Consider the following 21,289-nt stretch of genomic DNA (forward strand, 5'->3'; position numbering starts at 1 on the left):
AGCACAGGGAGGAAGAGCTGATCAGCTTTCATTGACATAGCTGGTGAGATCAAACTTGAGATACTCTGAACATTTCTGGTTGTTCATGGCCGTAAAAGGGTGTAAACAGGTTTTGAGTGAAGTTCATTTAGGAACTGAAAGAGGTTTACAAAGTGAGTTTCTGCAACAGCCTTTCATTAGTGAGGACACAAAACCTTATCTCTAGATGAGGTATGTTTACAGAAGACATTTAGCATATTTTCAGTGAGAACCACAGGAGCTTGGTCTCAATGACCCTTGTATTCCTCAGTTTCCAATCCAAACATCAAATATTCTGCATACTGAAACTAAAAATAATGTGTGAATACAATTGCTGACAAAGTTTTTAGAAGAATCAGCAGCAGACAAGCTCTGTTTTGTCTCAGATACTGTAATTATGAAATGCTGCAGGAAATTTATTCCACTAAGTGAGAAAAAAAAGTATTGTTATTCCCAGGAAATAATATCTGGAAGGGTGATACCAAGAATATATGAAACAAAAAGTATTTTGGAAACTGATTCTTATTTTTCTTCATTACCATTAAAATATGCATACTGATGTAGTGTGATTATGCGAAATAAAACCTTAGGAATATGGAAATTGTACCTAGCAATTAAGTATTTTGTAGAAAATAAAGAGAGATTAACAAGCAGTGAATTGCTTCTGCCTCATTTTTCTTATGTGAGTTCAGTTCCTTTTTAGAAACCATTATTCAAGATAAAAATGATATCAAACTGAGTTTTCTGGGGCTCTTTCAGAGGTGAATACAAAGCAGTGAGCTCTCTGGCTTATTTGCCGTTATGAATTCAGCTTGCTGTCTCTCATCTTTGTTAGGGGAGGGGGCAGAAAAAGTGTCAAGAAAAAATGACAACACGTTTTTCTGTGGCAGTGAAAGAAAAGCAGAAGCAGCCAGTCTGAATGCCGTGGGTTTAGTGCTCTGGAAGTGCTTCTCTTGTGCAACTGGGCTGAGGGAGAGCCGTTTTTCCTTCCCAACGTCACTGCAATCAGATATATGGGTGCAGCTCTGCTTTACCGCAGCATGATGCAGTTGTGTATAGTTCAGCGTGCTCTTCTTGGGAACAGGCGGAAGGAGAGCAGCTGACCAGAGCAAGCAGAGGATGTTCATTAGAGGGTGCTTTTTCCCCCCTAAAGCTAAGCAGTACGTGTGAGATTCCTGCAGCTGCAGAAGAGACGGTTTCAGTGGGGCTTGAAGTTGATACTCGGTTCGCGAGAGGAGGTGCATACGCTCGGGCTGACAGCTTCTGATGGGAAGAAAGCTTCAGACAGGCAGACTGCGCGTTATTAAAAGCACGGCTCAGACGCCCTTCGGGAAGATACTCTAACTGTGCTTGTGGAACAAGTGCTGTGGTGCTGCATATGCCTTAACCAACCAGAAGAAATTTGCCCGGTTGCAGAATGGAATAAATGAAAATACGTACTGAGGGGGCGAGGGAATAAAATACTCTTCAGACAGAATTAAGTACAAGCCCCGAAGGAAGAGCAAAGGACAGAAATCTTATGGTGTGTTTTTGTTGTTGTTGTTGTTGAGCTTTTTCAATTTTTTTTTAAACGAGCTTACCTACCATGAACGGAAGAAGTGGATCTGCGGAGACTTCATTTCCTCCTCTGACCCCTCGTTTACATCACTGACTGGTGACAGTCACATCTACATACATAGTACCTGCCACTTCAGCTGCTCAGAATTATAGAAGCCTCTTTGTATGCAGCAGACATGGCTAGCCAGCAGGATTCAGGCTTCTTTGAAATCAGTATCAAATATTTACTGAAATCCTGGAGCAATAGTGAGTAGCAGAAGAGTAATCTTTTCATATTATGCATTGCTTGATAAATAGCTAGGATAACCTGAAGGCTAGAGTCTTATATTTCTGTATGTTTGTGTTATATAAACCAAGTAATTTTTGCTTTTGTCAGCTCTAAAAATCAAAATGTCAGAGATTTAAATAGGTTTCATTAACTGCAAGGGCTGTAATGAGATTATACTAGATTTTGCTTGATTGAATTCTGAAGTTAGGCTGCTTTCTGGGTCTAACAGTACATTGCAAGGGAGTGCATTCCAAGCAGCATTTCCTGCCTACATGTTGGTTTGATTTGTTCAGACTTTATCTAAATATTTTTTTAAATGCTGTTTAATCACAAGGGTGTGGCATTGCTCAGAAGTTGGTTTTTATTAATTGTGCACCGAGGACAAAAATATAATTATTCTATTTAAGGTCTGAATGTCATTTTAATGTGATGGGAAGCAAAACATCAGTTGCTTATAGCTGCTCTTCCCACCCTCTATGCTTAATTTCAGAATCTTATGCAATATTTCTATCCAGAAAGAATCCATCTGTTTATCTGATCCAGGCTGGGTTTTGCAGAATGTAAACAAATAGCATTTTAGTCTTCCATAGTCTTTTCAGTACTGCTGTTCCTGATTTCCATTGCTGTTTAGATCAATTGCTCTATAGATGTTTTAGCTATATTATATAATGAAGATGTCTGAATAAAATTTAGTGCTTGCAAACATATTCAGATTAGGTAAGGCAATGAGATAACACTGGCAGAAATTTGCTTTTTAAGTTAAAATACATGAAGAGTGTATTCCTTCTCTGTAGGAGCTTTAATTAACAGTGCTAAGTCTCCATATTAACTGTTTTTAAAAGATAGAACACAATATCTCTGGAAAAATCCAACTTGGCTACATGTGCAATAAGATTCTGATCATCCTACTATCTATAATTTAATAATTTCTGCATAAAAGACTAGTGTTTTAAAATCCTGTGGTATAAAAGAATTGCAAAATCTGCTTAATACAAGGAGAGTTCTTACACCTGCGAAGAAATAAACAAAACACTATATTAGATGTGTGATATGCAAGATTTGTCTTCATTAAATGATATCCATAGAAACTGTATTTTTCCAGGTCATTTGTAACCTCAGTAACACTGTAGTGCTTGTTTGGATCTGTTTTTCTACCATAAGTGTGAAGCCACCAGGGAATAATAGTATTACCTAAACAGCATTGCTTATCTGCCCTCCTACCAAAATATTTAGTGCATATTCATTCAAATAAGTGATCCCACAAGGACTAGGAGAGAATTTTATGATTCAGTTACCTTCTTGGACTAATATTAATCAAATACTGAGAACATAAGTGTGTATTGTGACAACACATACTTTATAACAAGCTAGGCACTGCTTATGACAGGAGAAAAACAAGTCAGTTTATGGTGCAGAAATCAAATCAGTTCTATTTTTGTAGTAGTCTACTGTAACTTGAAGTAAAACTAGTACTTAAGAATATAAAACGACCTATATTGTGGAATTAAATATAAAGTGTTGGCTTTTTTTCTTTTTCCTTTATCTTGAGGAATATTGAAAGTATTTCAATGTAGGAAAGGTATTTCTAGTCTGAAATTAGAAGTCCTTAAGTTCTAGTTTAGGGAAATGGAAACAGTATATGAATAATTGATATTTCTGACGTTCTTTTAGTGGATAAACACCCCTTCTACCATATCTGAAGAAACAGTAAGAGGAGATAGAGTAAATGAACCCAGATTGCCTTAAACTTGTTGCCAAATGGGGTTTTTTTTTGCTTTTGTACTGGAAGGGTACGTTCATCAATCTGAACATATCCTCTCTAGCTGAAAAACAAACGATTTGATAATAAGACAGTAGGGAGTTCAAAAAAGCTAGGGCTTTCTTCAGCTCTGCTATGTGATGGGTGGAGCAGAGGAAAACACTTCCCTTGCTTGAGAAACTGCTGGGAAGCCTGCACATGCATGCATGGGAGCATGTTTTTCAGAGAATAGGTGCTGCGTCTGCACACCCAAGACCAGAAGTAAGCCATGAGTTATGCTGGGGCATTTACATAGCAGCAAGAGGTCTAACATACAATTTTAAAAGGAAAATAACTTTGGTTCCTACAATATGTATTTTGCTGCAATGTCAACAGTGTAGAGGTGCTGTCCATGTATGTTTCTGCAAACTGGCACATTAAAACAATCAGTTTAAACTGCATTTATCCTTCCCAGGCTTTTTAGTCCCACCAAAACCAGGTCTTTCCATTTATTTGTGTTTTGGCTTACACATTAGAACATTAGCATTTTCTGGCAGATTGCCATCCATGTCTGTTGCCCAAACCATGAGATGTACTGCCTGGGATGACAGTTTTCTCTGACTTTGCTGTCTAAGGTGTTTAACAAAGTAGCATTCTTGACATGCCAGGCAGGATTTCAGTTCAGTGTCACACAGCACTCACTGAGGTGTTCACCTAGCATGCTGTTGCATTTGCATGTTCATCAGCCGGCTAAGGAGGCAGGTAATTGATGGGTGATGGGGTCAGTTCATTTTAACTGGTGCAGTCAGGGTGATCCAGTCAGATACAGTCCCTGGTGTGTTCCCAGTGAGCCTGCGCTCTTCTTCCTGGAGGATAAAAAAGCCAAGTCACAGTCTGGCCTTCGTATTATCCCATCAAACTGAGATCTCAAAATACTCCTTTGTGCAGTTCCCAAGACAGACTTTTGCTGTGCACGTGTCCATAAGATACTGTGCACATCGTGCTGTTTGGAAGATATTCCTGTATTATGTTGGAGATGGAATCAGAACTGGGATTCTCTGGTTGGAAAATAAGAATAATCTAAGGGGCTTTTTTTACCCATCTCATCTATGTTATGTTTTCTTAAATATTCAAGTGTTTTTGATCAGTGCTGCATTAGTCAATAACTGCATTAATCATTTGCATTACTTCTTTTCGAAAGTACTGCTGAAATGTCTATGCCTGCACAAGGTGAGTGGTGCTCACTTGGCCCACTGAGGTCAATAAGATGACAAGAATAAAATAGGGCTTACCAAAAGTAGGACAATTGAGAGTCTTTTCCTCAGATTTGTTATGGAAATATTGCAAAATGCATTTTTGTAAATAAACATTTGTAATTGATTCAAGGCATAATGCATGAATACAAATGTTAAGAACTTGAAGTCTGATCTTTCCTTAGATTTTTTTTTTTACTTTTTTGAATGAATCAGATAGACTTATTCTGAATTTAATTTCCAAATGTCTTTTTCAAATTCATAGTTTAAAAAATCTGAACAGAAGTTTTGAAATCAAGCTACAGGAAGCTAGGGTACCATCATTATAAACTGCAGAAAGGTCTATAATAAATTCTGCCTTTTATAGTTCCTAGATCTGATAAGCAATTAAGTTTATTGGAGGAAAGGATTCTGTAGAAGAATCTAAATGGCACAGGTAGATGGCTGACTCGTGCTCTCACAAGTCAGCTCCTGTGTGTTCTTGTAGAAGCTGCATTTCATTGTCTTGCAGTTATGAGAGATAGGTTTTAAGGTTTCTTTCTGTGTAGTGAAATGAAATTGCATATTTTGCATAGAGAATATTATATTTGGCACTTCTTATAGAACAGAGTTATCTGCAGGGCCTGATTTGATGGATTGCAATGGTAGTTTATCTACCTTTGGATAGCAAGGGGATTTTCTGCAGACTTGTATTTAATGCAGACTCAGAATAAGGACTTTTCTAGTATCAGGACTGCAGGTCTCTTTCCCATGGCCCGTACTTCCTTGCCTTCTTCCACAGTAGCTGACATCCACATCAAACTCCTCATGTCATCATCTTCTTCACCTTTGTGCTGTACAAAGCCCATTGCTCAGTCCTCCTGCCACACAGTGTTCTCTAGCTCTGTGCCCCGTGTGCCCAATCCCTGTAGCAATGGTTGTCAAAAGCTACTTCTTGTTTACAAGTGGTGGTAACATCAGAGACAGCCCAGGCCTGGGAGCACACAGACACTGACATCAGCTCATGTCCCACAGCACTATGAGTAGGATCGCTGGCTCCTCCACCTCTTGCTGGTCACGTACTGAGCTGAACACTGGGCTAGCATCAAAACAAGTTATGTGGTCAAAAGAGCATCAGGCATCAGAGACTTTCCAGTGGCCAGCACGAAGCCTGAAGGATTGCTAGCTGCCATGTTCTGTTCTTCTCTTGAAGGTAATGTTTCTACCATGTCAGGAAAAGAAATTAATGAAGAGCATTTAGTCGTTCATTAAACGAATGTAATACACAAGGCAATAAAATTCAGCCTTTTTACAGAAAATATTCATGAAGTCCTGTGTCGATGAGCAAGAGAAAAGGGATGGCCGCAGACATTTTCGTAGCTGAAAGTCTCTATTATGTCCAAGTCTGTGATGCACTAGTTTGATCTTCTAGTAAGATTTTATTGTGCACAAGGGTGATAACAGCTGTTTTGCAGGGTTCCCTTATCTGCAGTCAAACACAGACCTGTTTAAGGCTGAATAGCTGAGCACACCATGCTGTCAGACTTCGTGATTTATAGCAAGATACCAATCAAGGAAAGAGGCTCCTTCGTGTTTCTCAGTGCCCACTTAGACAAACACATTCGCTGAACAAGGGGAACCTATCCTTCCTTCCGTCTCTCTTGCTCTGGCATCCGTACTCTTGCAGGCCCAAGTAACCTGATTCCAGAAGCTGATGTGCTTCAAACTCACCACGCAGGGAGAAGATCAGTTCTTGCCTGAAGCAGCTGGGGAAGGGACAGGGCCAGTGGCTGCGGTAGGCAGACCGAGAAACTGGGACCCGTGTGTCCTGCTGGCTACTGAGGTCTCACCCTGATACACCTGGGGAGAGCTGGTCCTTCCACAGCCCTGCCTTTGGGGAGCCCTGGGCACAAGGGTTTAGCATCTGCTCGTGTCTTGGCATCTGAGTCCGCCTGGGACAAGGGATGCCATTAATTCAAGCTGTTGTGCTACATGAAGGGGATTGATTGCTCTGTCCATTGAGCCTGAAGGGAGGGTGCTTAGTGTGTTCTTCAGCTTTAAGTAGTCTGTGATTGTCAGCAGTAAAGTGTCTTGCTTGATAATGGTGACTTTTATCTCCCAGAAACTTTCTTTGTATTTGTCTGCAGATCTGATCTGTAGGGAAAGGTAGTAAACCACGATGTTTAGGCTGTTTGTGTTCTGTTGGTACCCATTTTAGAACTTGCATTTTGACATGGTTCTTCTCAGAAGTAAGGGAATGACTTTGGAAACCTATGAACTCTTCAAAAAAAGATTTTTTGTTTATTTTGATGTTTGCTACTCTGTTGAGGACATTCCGGAAGTGTTTCTACCATAGTGGGAGGAAAAAAAGGATGAGAAAATCATAAATGCTTTATTTCAAAATTCAGTTGATTTATAGCATGAGCTTCCTTGTCATTAAAAAGTTTGAATTACTGCAGTAAAAATCTACAAATGCTTTGACTGCAATATAGTACATAAATTTTTGTGGTAAAATTTCAAAACACTAAATATAAGATGATCTGGAAACTAGGCTTAGATAATTACTGGTAGATATTCCATAAAGGTTCCAATTATTTTAGTTGCAGTAAAAAAAAAAGCTGTTCTGTTACACTATTTGTATTCACTTTGAGTGATTAATTTGTGATATCCTTGATTTTATCAAAATACCAGCAGTTTGGTTTTTTCCACTATTGATAATCATTATTCAAAAGGATCAGGGAAAGAACTAGCAGTTCTTATGTTTCCTCTACTATAAAATACTCCTGAGTAAGCTGTAGTATCTTTTATTTGTATATGTTTATTTTTGTATGTTTCCATGATAAATTTGGCCTGCAGAATAATTTCATAGAGATAAGTAGCTGAGTTATTTGTGAGTTGGTAATTTTTCAGTCACTGCAGTTACCTAAACTAGATTAGAATCAATTGTTCATGGAAAGAAAATCCCTTCTCCTCAAGTACTCTTTCTTCTGAATCATCCAATCCTTTGTGTAGTGCATTAGCTAAAAGGAATACTAAACATAATGTTCAAACTTCGCAATAGCTGTATCAGTGAGATATTTTAAATTCATGTATGGTTTATATTTTTAAGAACGTAAATAGAAGGATGTTCAATAGTATGACAAAACATCTGCTGACTGGCTCATCATCCTACTGAGAGCAGGAAACTAGGGGTGACAGTGGAGATGGATTATGACCCATAGTTCAGTTAGGTGGCAGTGAACAGGGGTGGAAAGCAAAGGATACAGGGAAAAGGGAATAAGAGAAACGTCAGGAACTGTAAAACAGGATGAAGAGACACCCTTTTATATATTTTATGCATACCTTAAATGCATGTATACAAATACATGCATTCTGGAAAACACTCAGGAAGAAGTCAAGTGCTACATTCAGTCACAAGTGTCATAGCAGTAAAAAGTTGGGTCTTAACAGCTCACAGAGTTGGAATGATATGATGGATGGATAGATACAAGCTCTAGAGGGAGGACCTGCAGGGAAATAAGGAGTGGAAGTTGCTGTCTTTGTGAAGAAACTCCTTACAGTTATGGAGCTCTTCTCTGGGATGGATGGGTGACTGTGCTGGAGAGTTTGTGTGCCAGGATTGGAACAGATGACTTGAAGTGTTACAGGGTGATGGTGGGAATATGTTACAGGCCATTAATCAGGGTGAGGAAGTGTAGAAAGTCTTCTTTGAACAACTTGAGGAAGTTCATGAATTGTTGATGTTGGTTCACATGAGAGGCTTGAACTTCCTGATGTCTGCTGCAAGTGCAAAGTAGTAGGATGCAAGCAGCCAAGATTTCTTGAGTGTATTGAAAGTAACTTCTTGAATTACAATGGACCAAATGGGTGAAGTGCAACTGGGTCTGTTACCCATTAACATGAAAGACCTGACTGGAGCTCAAAATCCTGAGAAGAGTGGGGAAAGAGTGGCCGAGTACAGACCCTGGACTTCAGGAGAGTAGATTTCAGTTTTTGACATTTCAGAAACTATTAGTGGGGATCTCATGAGAGGCAGCTCTAAAAGGCAAAGGAACTCAGGAAAGCTGACAGGTATTTGAGGTCAGCATCTTCCAATAACAAGAATGGACTCCCCATGCTTAAGGAAACAAGCAGAAATATGAGGAGACTGGCTTGGCTTACCAGGGACCTCCTGGCTGAGCTTCACTGTGAAAAAGGCGACATATCTGAGGCAGAAGTGTGATTTGGCTACAAAGGAGGAATTTATAGACATTGCTTGGGCACGCAGGGACGGTGCTTGGAAATTCAAAATGCAACTGGAGGTGGGATTTGCAAGGAGTATCAAAGCCAAGAAGGAGAGTTACTCTTGCTTCCGTAGTGGTAAAAGGCTGAACAAGGGCAATGCGGACCCATCACTGAATGGGGCAGGGAATTTAGTGACAGTGCACTGAAGTACTGAGCGACACTTCTGCCTCTGTCTTCAGCCAGTCTCTCTGGCCTCTGTCTGCCAGATCCCCTTGATATAGTGCGTCTCAAAGGGGGAAAACAGGACTTGTTCAAGTTCAGAGTTCAGAAGCTCAGACTCTTCTTCGCAGGAACTACTGAGAAGCCTGGCAATTCCTTACATACTTATGATCTTCTATATATTGCCAATTATAGTCACATTCAAAACCGAGGAATGGCAGAGTTTTTCTTTTCACAGCAGACAGCAGAGCCTGCTAAAACAAGCTACTGAATGAAACACATCTGAGAAACACTGACTTCCTAGTTTGCTCTCAGCCAAGTAGCAGTAGTCTCACTGAGCTACTGACTGCCACTTGCATCCTCATGTGTGTGAAAGAGAGATCACAAATACAGAGACACCCCCTGAAATATTGATGTTTGTGCATAGTGTAAGATCACTGATACAACTGGTATTAGAGGTGCCTGAGAGATCCATCTTTGTCATGTCTCAGGAAAGAGATTCTGGGGCTCTTTTCAGGACACTGGTTTGAATCTGAGTGTTGTTTTGTAAATACTGTGGGATTGCTATAGTGACAGTATCACGTTTCTCTAGGGGAATACGTTACTGATAAAGAGCTTAATTAGGTGATTGGAGCCTTAGCAGAGAAGTTTCACACATTAAAAAAAAAGGAGGAGGCCCTTTTGAGAGACATGCTATACAATCTTTATTCTGGATACTTTCTATTCTTTCAGAAACTTGCTGTCATCACATGTAGTGCTAATGAATTCAAGTTAAGAGACTGCTGTGGTTTTTCACTAGTGAGTGAGGGGGTGAGAAATCACAGTTTGTGTACGGCCAGAATGTGAGGATGTTAGATGGATTATATCAGACAAGGACTGATCAACAGAATGCATTAGATCTTGATTTTATTTATAATCATGAAGTTGCAGATGGTTTCAGTTTTGTTTTGAAAAGCTTGAAAGACTAATTTATATTCCCTTGAATTCTTAAGTAGTACATGGCTCAGCACAGAAGTCTGCCAAAGATATTTTGAAGGAGACTCCTATAACTGGGTGATCATTATGCTGACATTTTTTCCTAATCTCAAGCTATCTATCTCCTTTCTCTCTGTAACTTTGAAGAGTCTCAACTCGTATGTGGAGTAAATTAAACTTCAGAGGATGTCAATTTATAAATTTGTTTGTTCTGATACTGTTTTCCTTGAACAAGTTTTGTTGAACACAATGTACAGAATTATCTTTCTTACTGCATTTCTGATTATTATTTATGAATGCCTTTAAATGTGTGGATTAATTTTGTTTTTTAGTCAGAAGGTTACCTGGATAGAGTTCTCGCTGAAGGTCTTCCTTGAGAAGTTTGCAGAGTAGGTTTCTGCATATACTCACAGCAATGCATTGTTGTATGTTTTCATAATGAGGTTTATTCTTTGCACATTACTGAGATATCAAGTGCTGAAAGTAGTCATTCCCTTGTAACTGGAATTGTTTTAGATAGCTTTCCTGTGGAAGCAGAATTTACTCAGTCTGCCTGCCTGCCTTTTTTTGGACATGTTAACAAAAATCAGAACAATTCAGAGACGGGTAGAATTCTTAAAGATATCTGAGTTTCTACGACTCTGTAAATTGAGGCTGTTAGGTAGTAAAGAGGGAATCTCAGCTGTTGAAGAATGGCTGCATGAGCCTCCTGCCTTCTTAGACTGGAGGAAATCCTTGTTGTGACAGCCTTTGTAAATACACCAGCTGTGAACCAAGCTTCAGTCACACCTTTGAGAGGATTGCACACAGAACTCATAGTGTTGCCTATTTTAAACTACATTCACAAGATGCAAATTGACATTCATTAGTTCAGGTGCAGGGAAACCGCTGCAAATAACTTGGTTGTAATGGTCTCCATTATAATAATATTCATACCATGCTTCCCATCTGGAAGCTTTACAGACTTAAATTCTTTCAGCATTATTACCTGAGCATGCGAGATTGCTTTATTGCTATTGCTGGGCAAATCAAAACAGAGAAATTAACTGAGAAACACATATCCTGTGTTAGATCTGGAAATGAAGCCCTGTCTTCTGTTTTTGTACTGGAAGAACCTTTTTTTCCTTCACATTCTTGGTAGCCAAGTGACACATTATAAATTGTGACTCAGCCAGTTAATATATATAATGAGATTTTTAATTGACAGTAAGTAGTAGTTTTCATATGGAAATGTCATTGGATTGCTTTAAATTCCACAGCATGCATATTTGTTGCTACTGATGTCTTAAATGAGGAGAAAATTACTTAGCTGCATTTCTTTTTCTATGAAGGCAGATGTTTGAAACAAATAACCTCACCCCACCCTTTATCTCTGCACCATCTGAACCAAAGCTAGGTGGTTATTTTGATTTTTGTTCTGTTGTTCATAGCAGGAAAATGTGACAGAACAATGTATGTATTATGTACTGGGATGAGTGTTTGATCAGGAGCATTTCTGATTCTCTGGGAATCAGAAGTTGGAATGTATCACTTTTTGAAATACAGAAGTCATCAAGGTTTGTAGCAAATTAGGCAAAGTCTCAGTGTGTCTGTGGTGAATCTTTAACAAATATGTCATAGAAGGGAAAATATTTTCAAGGGGAATGTGAAATTAAAAATGTTGATTGTTTTTAATCATTTTTTTTGTCGTGTATTTAAGCACTAAGGGATAGGACAGGTAGAAGTGGCTGTTTAGGGCCCTGCAGACTTCCATAGCAACTGAAATTACTGAAATAATTGGAATTATTGTTTTAATGAACTTTTAAAAGTTGTTAATATAGACAGGTTGGAATTTTATTTAAAAAAAAATAGAAAAAAAATTAATCATTATGTGTGTATATTGCTGCACCTACTTTTTAATGTGAACCCTCTCTTTTCCTGAGCTCTGCAGTTTGGGCTAAAACACTTCTAATCTTAATGTCCCTGAAGGTGAATTTTAGAATTTTCTGCAGAAATGGTTCTACCCTCTCTAATAATGAGAAAACAACCCTATTGTTTGTTCGTGTTAAAAATTCTCATGTTGGGAATGGGTGGGGGACAGAGACCTTATGAGCCAACTGCCTCTGTACAGTGATTGCACAAAGAAAGTGAGGGCAGAGGGGAATGAATCTGCAATAAAAGCCCAGGAAAGAGCCTGTGGGAATGAAGGGACAAGAGGCAGAGGAATCATTATAGGGAAGGATGCAGAAGCAGGGGAACTGATACTTCCCAGACAATGGGAGTGGAAATTGAGAGTGGCTGGTATGAGATGGAACCAAGGACACCCTGGAGGGGGATGGGTGAAGGAATAGGGATGGGAGAAGGGATGAGATGGGGTTAAGAGGACTGGCAGGGTGAGATGAGCAATGTTTAGATGGGCAAACAGTGCATTGGAGTCCAGAACTGGAACAGAGAGCCTGAGATGGGGAAAACACAGCCATGAGGAGACACCAGATTGTAGAGATGGAGGAAGAAGAGAGCAGCTGGGGAGATGGGGGAGGTGAGAGACAGAGAAATCCCCTCCCAAGAGCAGAATGCAGTGCAGGAGACCTGATTTCCATCCTACATCCTTTCTGTATAGCACATCCTTCCAGTGCAGGGTATGCCTTCCTTTGCCTCAGTGCTTGGGGGGACAAAAAGTGTGAAATTTTATCAGATGAGGAGAACAGCAAGTGAGTTGTGCATGCTGTTAAGATAACTGGGTCAACAGTTGGTTCATTTGGCATCAGATTAATCATACATCCTCTATATTACCTCACTTCTGAAAGCCTGAGTCCAATGAGGTAATGCAGCACAGTGGAAAGCACACAGATGTACAAAGAAATGCCCTTTCAGATTATTATTCTATTTATTATTACTTGTAATGCAGTAGCAGGTAACATCCTAATGGACTTCTCCTCCAATACAGGAGGTAGTGTCTAAGCTAAGAACAAAAACTAGTCTGTGGTAGCATCTCCCAGGAGAGGGTGTCAGACAGATCTGGGCACTTATTACAGAGTTCTCAGCTGAATGAAGAAACAAACCATGTATTTGAGTATTAGGGAGTATTTGAGTGTCACTCAGCATAGTTTTAAATATAATAGTTTTAAGAGCAATGCATTAAAAACTGGCATGAGGCACTGTAAATATTAAAGTATCCTTGTGGATGGTTTGTTATCGCATTAGATTGAGCTAAGCAGTTGTGTACTGCAGGGATGGACTCTAGGCTTTACTTTATCTCCTCATCACGGATTTGAAAGAAGGTAAATAGCATGTTGTGACGTCTAAGTATACTTATACACGTTGAAATGTACAAGTATAAGCAATGAAAAAAGAGAGAAATAATCAAATGAAATAAGGAATTATTTAGAGTAAAATTCTGAAAATTTATTTACCATGTGTACCTGTAAATGTCTTTCAAGATAGAATTTCTTTTTAAAACATGGAAAAAACAAGACTGGCTACATGCTTCAACTGCAGTGTAAGGGCCAGCTCTTCACTGGAAGGGGAGAAACAGGATTTCTCACTGCAGCTGCAGTGACAGAAGGTCCATGTGTATGCATAGCTGCTGCTGGGCCAATTCCCAGCTCTGTTTTGCCCAAAGTGGGAATTCCAGGTGACTGACTGCTACAATGGAGCTCTGAGAATGGCATTTACAAGTAAGAGTTTTTCATTTATTTGAGGACAAGCAGTAGTCCTTCAAGGAGTGAAATGGAAGCATCACACTGCTGGCAAGTTAGATATTTATTTAAATTTATCATGTGCTTTCATATTAATAGATACTTAGAAGGACTATCTGCCCAATATTAATACCACTGTTTCTCGATCACCACAAAGTCTGTTACTAATTTCTGTGGTAATTTTCTCGTTACATTAGGGAATCTATCCCTGCAAGGTAATGAGATTTTTTTTCAAACTTGCTACCACTGATTTTAATCAAGCATTTTTCTCAATTAAGTACAAAGAGTTGTAAAATGCTTTTAGAACCTCTTGCGTAGCTAGCACACTTACTTACCAAATTTTAACCTTATTGGTAAACTTTCCTAAAACCTGTCTGACTGAGATGTCATGCATTTTAAAGATTACATTTGTATTGTGTTGATATCCTTGGGGCATGACTTTGATACAAAATTCTCAGTTTTGTAATATTAAATCCAGAAAAGGCATTTCAAGTTTGTATTGTTTACATTTATTAGGTTGGATATGTTTACCTGCTTTATAAGGAGCAGAGTTTGAAACATTTGACTGGAAGGTTCAAATCTCTACATTACTGTTATATGTATGTATGTGTGTGTAAATAAAAATAACAAATTATGTCTTTCTATTTAATACAGAAAATGAAGTCATTAAACTTCTTAAACACAAGTGACCAGTGAACATTAAACTTCATTAAACGCAAGTGATCAGTGTAATTAATTACAGTCATTTTCAATCTCTTTTTTCTGTTTTGAATCATGCAATCATATGCATTTTGGATTCAAATGATAGCTATGATTTTCCATAAACTGTAGAAGAATTGGCACAGTGTCCTGAAAATCTAATAAGTATCTGCATTGATAATTTAAGTAATATATACTGAGCAGCATTTTTGGAAAGCTAAATATTGTCCTAAGGCCTTTTCATGGAAAACTAGAGAGTATTTAACTATTTACATCAATGGAATTGGAATTAGATTGATTTCATTAAAAAAACAAAACAAAACATAAAGTTTATTTTAAATTTACTGTATTAGTTATTCCAGATGAAGGTTTTTTAAAGGTTGGAGATGGGATTTCAAAACCTTGAAGTTAAATTAAGCATTCAACCCCAAGCTATCACATTCTAGATGAGTTTTTTAGCCATTAAACTGTTCCATAAAAGGCAGTTACAGCCAAATTGAAAAGCAGAGGAGCTGCTTCACTCTTCTGCTTTGAACATTTGAAGTGGCCCAACAATGAGAGGTCGCTGTGTGGATGTATCAAAGGCAGTGTTGGCTGTTGTGGGTCCTGTTCTGAGATGCTGCTTTACCCAGTAAATTTACCAGCAAAATTTCACCAGATTTACCCAAGTGATTTATCATTTCGGTCATTTTTTTTGGTTTCTGTTCCACAGGCTGATTTTAAGTACTCAACTTCCCAGTTGATGAGCCCTGAGCGAAAGTGTCCTGGAAATGCCACGTCCCCACAAAGGCGATGGTTGGCTGAGAGGATGGGGAAAATATCTGTGTGTTTACAGAGAGAAGTGTCAATGCTGGTGTTTAAATTCTTAATATGTTAGCAGCCTTATGTACCATTTCAGGTGCATGAGGTTCATATTTCTTATAGTTTTGTACATGCTTTCTTACTTACAAAGGCATTCATTATCATTGGGTTGCCATGGAGTACTGATCACATGGATCTGGGAATAATAACCCATTATGCTAATATAGCTTGTCATTGTTTTTGATGCGAAGTGATGTCCCATAACAACATCTGATGCTTGTAACTAATGGAATTTATTGTAAGATCACAGTTCATGGAACACTGTTGGCAAAATTGCCTGCACTCTTCGCTTTGAATTCTCTGTTTACATACCTATTACCAAAACCATTTGTGCATTTTTTAGGTCAGTATTCTCCTGGTTTTAATGTCTTTCTGCAGTGAGAATCGGGGATTTCTAACAGAACAATTCTGGCCTGTTTGCTTAATGCTAGAATTATGTGTTTTTCTTCTGAGCTCTCCTGACCCTTTTGGAGCCACAACTTTGTTACAAAGTTCCCTTTGGGGTGGAGGCAGGACAATTGACTGGATTTGGTGAATTTCTAAGGTGCCACAAGGAAAGAATGAAAATAATTATGTCCAATAATTAGAATACAAGATTCTGTAATACATATGGCATTACCATATCCTTTCTTAATATACTATTTTCTTAAGCCATTTTATTTCAGACTGTGCTACTGTACAAGAAAGCCTTGGATCTTTGTATTTATGGGGCTTAATTCTGTAGCAGATGACCAGGCATTTGTTGGTGATCTGTAACATGCACTATAGCCTTTTCCAGATTCTCAGGACAGTCTGCCTTCATGTGCAAGTCAACATAACTTTCAATAAGCATTTCAGCTGTGGTTCTTCTCTGCTCCGCAAGCACTCAGACAGTGAAAGGTGACTTTCCTGGAGCACATCACTGCACTTTGAGAGCGCTTCACTTTTCTGTATAAGCATTCTCTTAAGGCAAACCACTGGTGTGTATGGTTATCACTTTTACTTATGAAGCATATTTATAAATTATTCAGGCAGTGTGCTCTTCCTTTGAAACACTAAAACCAACTCATCCCAGTAAGTTGCCTTCACTTTTATGTTCTCTTGAAGTATTTTCTACAAAAAATACCCTTAAAATCAGTCTCTGTTTTGGCAAGGCATGTTCAGCAATCAAACCATCAGAGCAGGAGAACATTACATATGTCACAAAGATACTCTGATCATACAATATATATTTGTACCTGGATGTACAAAGAGAAATCAAGTACTGATAGGAATTCAGACTTCTACTTCTTGATACTATCAAGATTAGAGAAAGGAGAATCCTTCTTGCAACATCTGTATCTTAGTTTTACCAATGAGAGATTGTTCTCAGAACTATGTTTTCTACTAATATATTCAACAAGTCATAAATTATACAACCAGAAAAAACATTGTGTCATCCAATCTGTGCTCCTCATAGAACAGGCTTTATGGCTTCTCTGAATTAATTTCTATTTGAGACAAAGCACATCTTAAAAAAAAAAAATCTTAATTTAAAATTTCCAGTAATGGAAGAATCAGCACCAGACTTAATAGCATTCTGGCAGTTAATTTTGCTCCCTTTGTGTTTAACTTATTTAATGCATTTGTCTAGTCTAAAATTCTGGACATTGGATGTTACTGAACAAAAAGCTGTCTCTTAGCAAATTTCTGTTCCCGATATTCATGCTTAATGGGCGTGGAAATCATCTCACCTAACTTTCAGGCATCATTAGTGTTTATGTTTTACATCTTACACAATCAAGACTGGTTTTCCTGATAGCCAGTGAAGAGGTGCAGGGGTACAGTTCAGATGGGCTGCTTTAGACATGTTTATTGTAATGAATCACAGCTTGGACGTGCCTGAGTGCTTGTGTTGTCTAAAAGAGGCATTTGGGGGCAAGAGGCTTCATGAAATGTATTTTGCAGATAGGTGCCATCATAGGAACAATAAGTGCAAATTCCTGCCGTTAGAGGATAACTTTCTATGTAACTTTCTCATGGTCAAATTAAATTAAACTTAAAGGCAACTTTTGCACTCATGAGTTACAGTTGCCTTTCCCGAATGTCTTCTAGTTCACCGGCATCTTTTTTCAAGCTGCAGACACCGGAACAGGACTGAGCATCCAGCAGGAGTTGCAGAGCCACTGACAGTGAAGCAGTAGAGCTTTCCTGCTTTTGCTGTTTTTCATACTGCTTGAAAAGGCTCTTCATAGCTCTTCAGGTCACAAGAATAGCAGCCTGTTTTCAACACATTAGTCATCCTGGTCTCGGGCCTTTTTTCATCATCAGTGTTTCCCAGGAAGAGAAAGCCTTATTCTGTCTGTGCAGCCTTGTTTCTGGCTATGCAATCCTCCATAGGTTAGAATTAATATCTCATGTATTATTTGCTTGTATTTAAGTTTCAAATGCTATTCAAACAGAGTAGAAGGACCTTTTTTTGCTATTTTTTCTATCTATCACTCTTAATTTCAGTTTTGCCTGTAAACTTTCAAAAAAAGTTTTTCTTTTATGTCGTTAACAGTAAGGATAAATAGTACAGAACCAAGAACTGGTCTCTGTAACTCCACTAGAAGTACATTCATTGCGGTATGATTCTTCCTTAATCCGTAGATGTTACCTATCTTTTAATCTGTATTTGTTGTGAACATTGATTTTAGAGTTTGGTAAAATACCAATCCAATTGCCAAGCAAAAATGTAAGACTACACTTTCAGCCTTGTTAACCAAATTTATAATCTCATAAAAAGATATAGTTAATTTAATAAAATTTATTTTCCATAAACCTATGATTTTTGCATTGTATTATCATACTTTGGTTCATTATTAGTCAAATGCAGCCACTCCAGGATGAGTATCAGGCCAGCTGTGCTGCGATTGCCTGGATTGCACTTGCTGACACTTGAGAAAATCTGATACAACCTTAGTTTTGTCCCACCCCTCAGGAATAGTGAATTTCCCTTCGAATATACTATAAAAAGTATCTTTTTATTATTCTAAGATTTGATTAGGCTCTTTGGTTTTTCTAATGATTTACTCTGTTTTTGCAGGGTTTAAGCTGTTTATTTGAAAAATTCAGTGTGAACCCTAGGATTCTTTCTTTATTTTCATAATTAAATTACACCGAGTTCATCTCAATAGGTGCCCGTTCCTCTCCAAATTTAATAACATATTTCTGGCATTCCAAAACATTTAGACATTTCAATACATGGAAGAAGTTTTCTGTCATGGCCCACTGACCAGCATGAGGGCAATGTCCTGTCCATGTTGTATTTGGTATTTGCTACTGACTGCTCATGCAGAAGGTCCCTTGGACAGCAACTAAATTTCATGCACTCCACTTAGTGTTCAAGTGAAACTTTTTCAGTGGGCTGCTGCACTCAAACTAAATTTTCACAAACCTTCACTGAGCTCATGTGGATGATAAAAGGAATTATCTTGTATTTCAGTCACCACAGAAAGTATTTTTGTCCTGGAGTTGCAGTCTACCAAAGCAGCAAACATTTGCATTTGCATTTAGGTTTGTGGCTAAGAAGCAAATGAACCCACTTTCAAAGAATTGTTAATGTAATGTAATAAAGCATTTTTAGATACTATGGCATCGTAATGGTCTGTGGCTGATAAGAGACAGCTGTAAGCAAAGAGGCCGAATAGCATTTAGTATGGAAGATAGACAATGTTATGAGTGTGCTGCTGCAGCCAGTATTAAGTAATGACAGTGGTTCGATCAGATGTAGAGTAGGGGATTGATAAATATTAATCCAGACTTTGGCTGCAGAATTTTTTCTTTCATTTTTCTTTGTATAGATGTTACTTTGTGTGCTCCACTGTAGAGGGAAACATGATTGATGTATCTCTTGTGTTAGTCTTTTTTCACAGAAATCCCTCCTGTGGTGTCATCACAGAAGGCTTCACAAAATTTTATGAAAGCCTTCTTGGTGTGTGAAGGTTTAACTTGCCAGTCCACAGATCCAGCCTGTGGCTTGGTTTACTGCTGGTGTTGTGCCATTTTCCACCCACACAAGCAAGGGCAGGAATTCTAGCCAGCAGCAGCTAAAATGCACCACAGTGCATTTTAATTCCATACAAGGTGTTCTTGAAGAGTCTACAGATTTAAGAGTGAGAGTCATCACTAATAACTTTGGGATATATATCTTTGTTGTCATTTCTCTTTCAGAAATCACTGAATGAGTGATAGGCACCTCTAGAAAGTGATTTATTCTGTTTTAAGGTAAGAATCTAAGAAGGGTTTGATGGATCACCTAGAAATGTCGGTCGCAATTTACCCAGAGCCTGGATGGCTAGATTAAGTTTGATATTTGGTCTGTAGGTGGCTAAATTTGTAACTTTCCCTGACAGACACCTATAGAGTAGATCAGGTGCACCAGAAGATGAGGTCAAGAAGGCAAGTACAATTTTAAGATTTTCCTTAGTAGTACTACACTTTGAAATATAACTAGACTTTGAAACATAACTAGGCATCTTTATTCTGGCATGAAATGAGCAAAGCTCTAGGAAACCAACTCTTAGATGTTGAACAGTGTTATGTCACTAGAACTACAAGCTGTTTCTTTTTGTACATTGGTAATAAAGTACTGCTTGTTTGCATGAGTGCATCACAACACACTCAGGTTTTCATACATATGTGTACATTGCACAGAAGACACGTCATCCACATGCGATATGCTGTTTCCATTCCAGTGAAAGACAAGAGTTTTTAACAGCATGATCCAACATGTCAGGAGTTTGGAAGAGCAAGTGTGAACAGACAACAAAAATTCAGGGATGGTTCCAGTTCAAACATCTGAGGTAGCTGTTGAAATTGGAATAGGACTCAGATGCAAGCATTTAATGTCTCTCTCTAGTAAAAAATAAACAATTTAAATATCTTTTCAAAATTCCATCTTACACAGACAAAATGTATTGCAAAACATTTAAGTAGAAAAGGAAAAGTATATTGTCACAAAGAGAAAATGTATGGATGTCATGGTTTAAAGCCAGCTGGCAACTAAGCACCACAAGGCCACTGGCTCACTCCCATGGGCAGGCAGGTGTTCAGCCATCCCCAGGAAAGCTAGCTCTCCATTACGCCTTGCAGTAACTGGGGCAGACAGACACTGTAACTCTGAATGACCCCTCTTGCTTCTTCCCCCAGCTTTATAAGCTGAGCATGACACCACATGGTCTGGGATCTCCCTTTGGTCAGCTGGGGTCAGCTGTGCCAGCTGTGTTCCCTCCCAACTCCATGTGCACCTCCAGCCCATTGCTGGCAGGGTGAGAAGCAGCAAAGGCCTTTGGCTCTGTGTAAGCCCTGTTCAGCAGTAACTGAAAAATCCCTGTATTATCAATGCTGTTTACAGCACAAATCCAAAACACAGCCCCATACCAGCTGCCGTGGAGGAAATTAACTCTACCCCGACCAAAATCAGCACAGCAGTAAACAAAGATATAGGTCACATCCTCCCTGCTTGTTAGCAGTCCCTCTTCTGGAAGTAACTATTCCTTCTCTTTTGGGCTCTTTAAGCCTTGTACTTCCTAGGCCCTTTTCCAAGTTCCCTAAAAATAATTCTTCTGCTAACACCCATCAACCACAAAATTACAGGAGTGTCTTCATCTCCCTGTCTCTGAAAAGGAAAGCAAATGCAACAAAATGTCTGTCTAAAATTCTTATAGGAAGCTATTTTCTGATCCAATAAAACCAAAGTGGAGCTTAGCCTTTTTGCCCTAGTACCTGAAAAAAAATGTAAAAGAAGATTATGAATGTCTTTATTTAAAATAAAATGGCTTTTAAGCTCTATTGGAGCCCAAAGAAATTCTGGTGTAGT

The 21,289-nt window shown here is 38.6% G+C and overlaps 1 protein-coding gene across 11 annotated transcripts in view; it reads left to right on the forward strand.

The window, feature by feature from the left end:
• FRY (FRY microtubule binding protein) overlaps positions 1 to 21,289 on the forward strand; it is a gene marked incomplete at its 5' end in the record, with an annotated part of 227,301 nt that overhangs the window by 64,232 nt on the left and 141,780 nt on the right. For 3 of the 11 annotated variants that reach the window (XM_082279081.1, XM_082279082.1, XM_082279084.1), the window contains one exon: positions 1,752 to 1,821. The exons of 7 other annotated variants lie outside the window; for them this stretch is intronic. In XM_082279081.1, coding sequence (XP_082135207.1) covers positions 1,752 to 1,821 — 70 coding nt within the window. Of the gene's footprint in view, positions 1 to 1,751; positions 1,822 to 19,641; positions 19,696 to 21,289 lie in introns of those variants that run through there. One more of the 11 variants, XM_082279078.1, reaches the window with a different exon arrangement.

Source organism: Coloeus monedula, assembly GCF_965178545.1.
Source record: "Coloeus monedula genome assembly, chromosome: 3".
NCBI classification, from domain to species: Eukaryota; Metazoa; Chordata; class Aves; order Passeriformes; family Corvidae; genus Coloeus; species Coloeus monedula.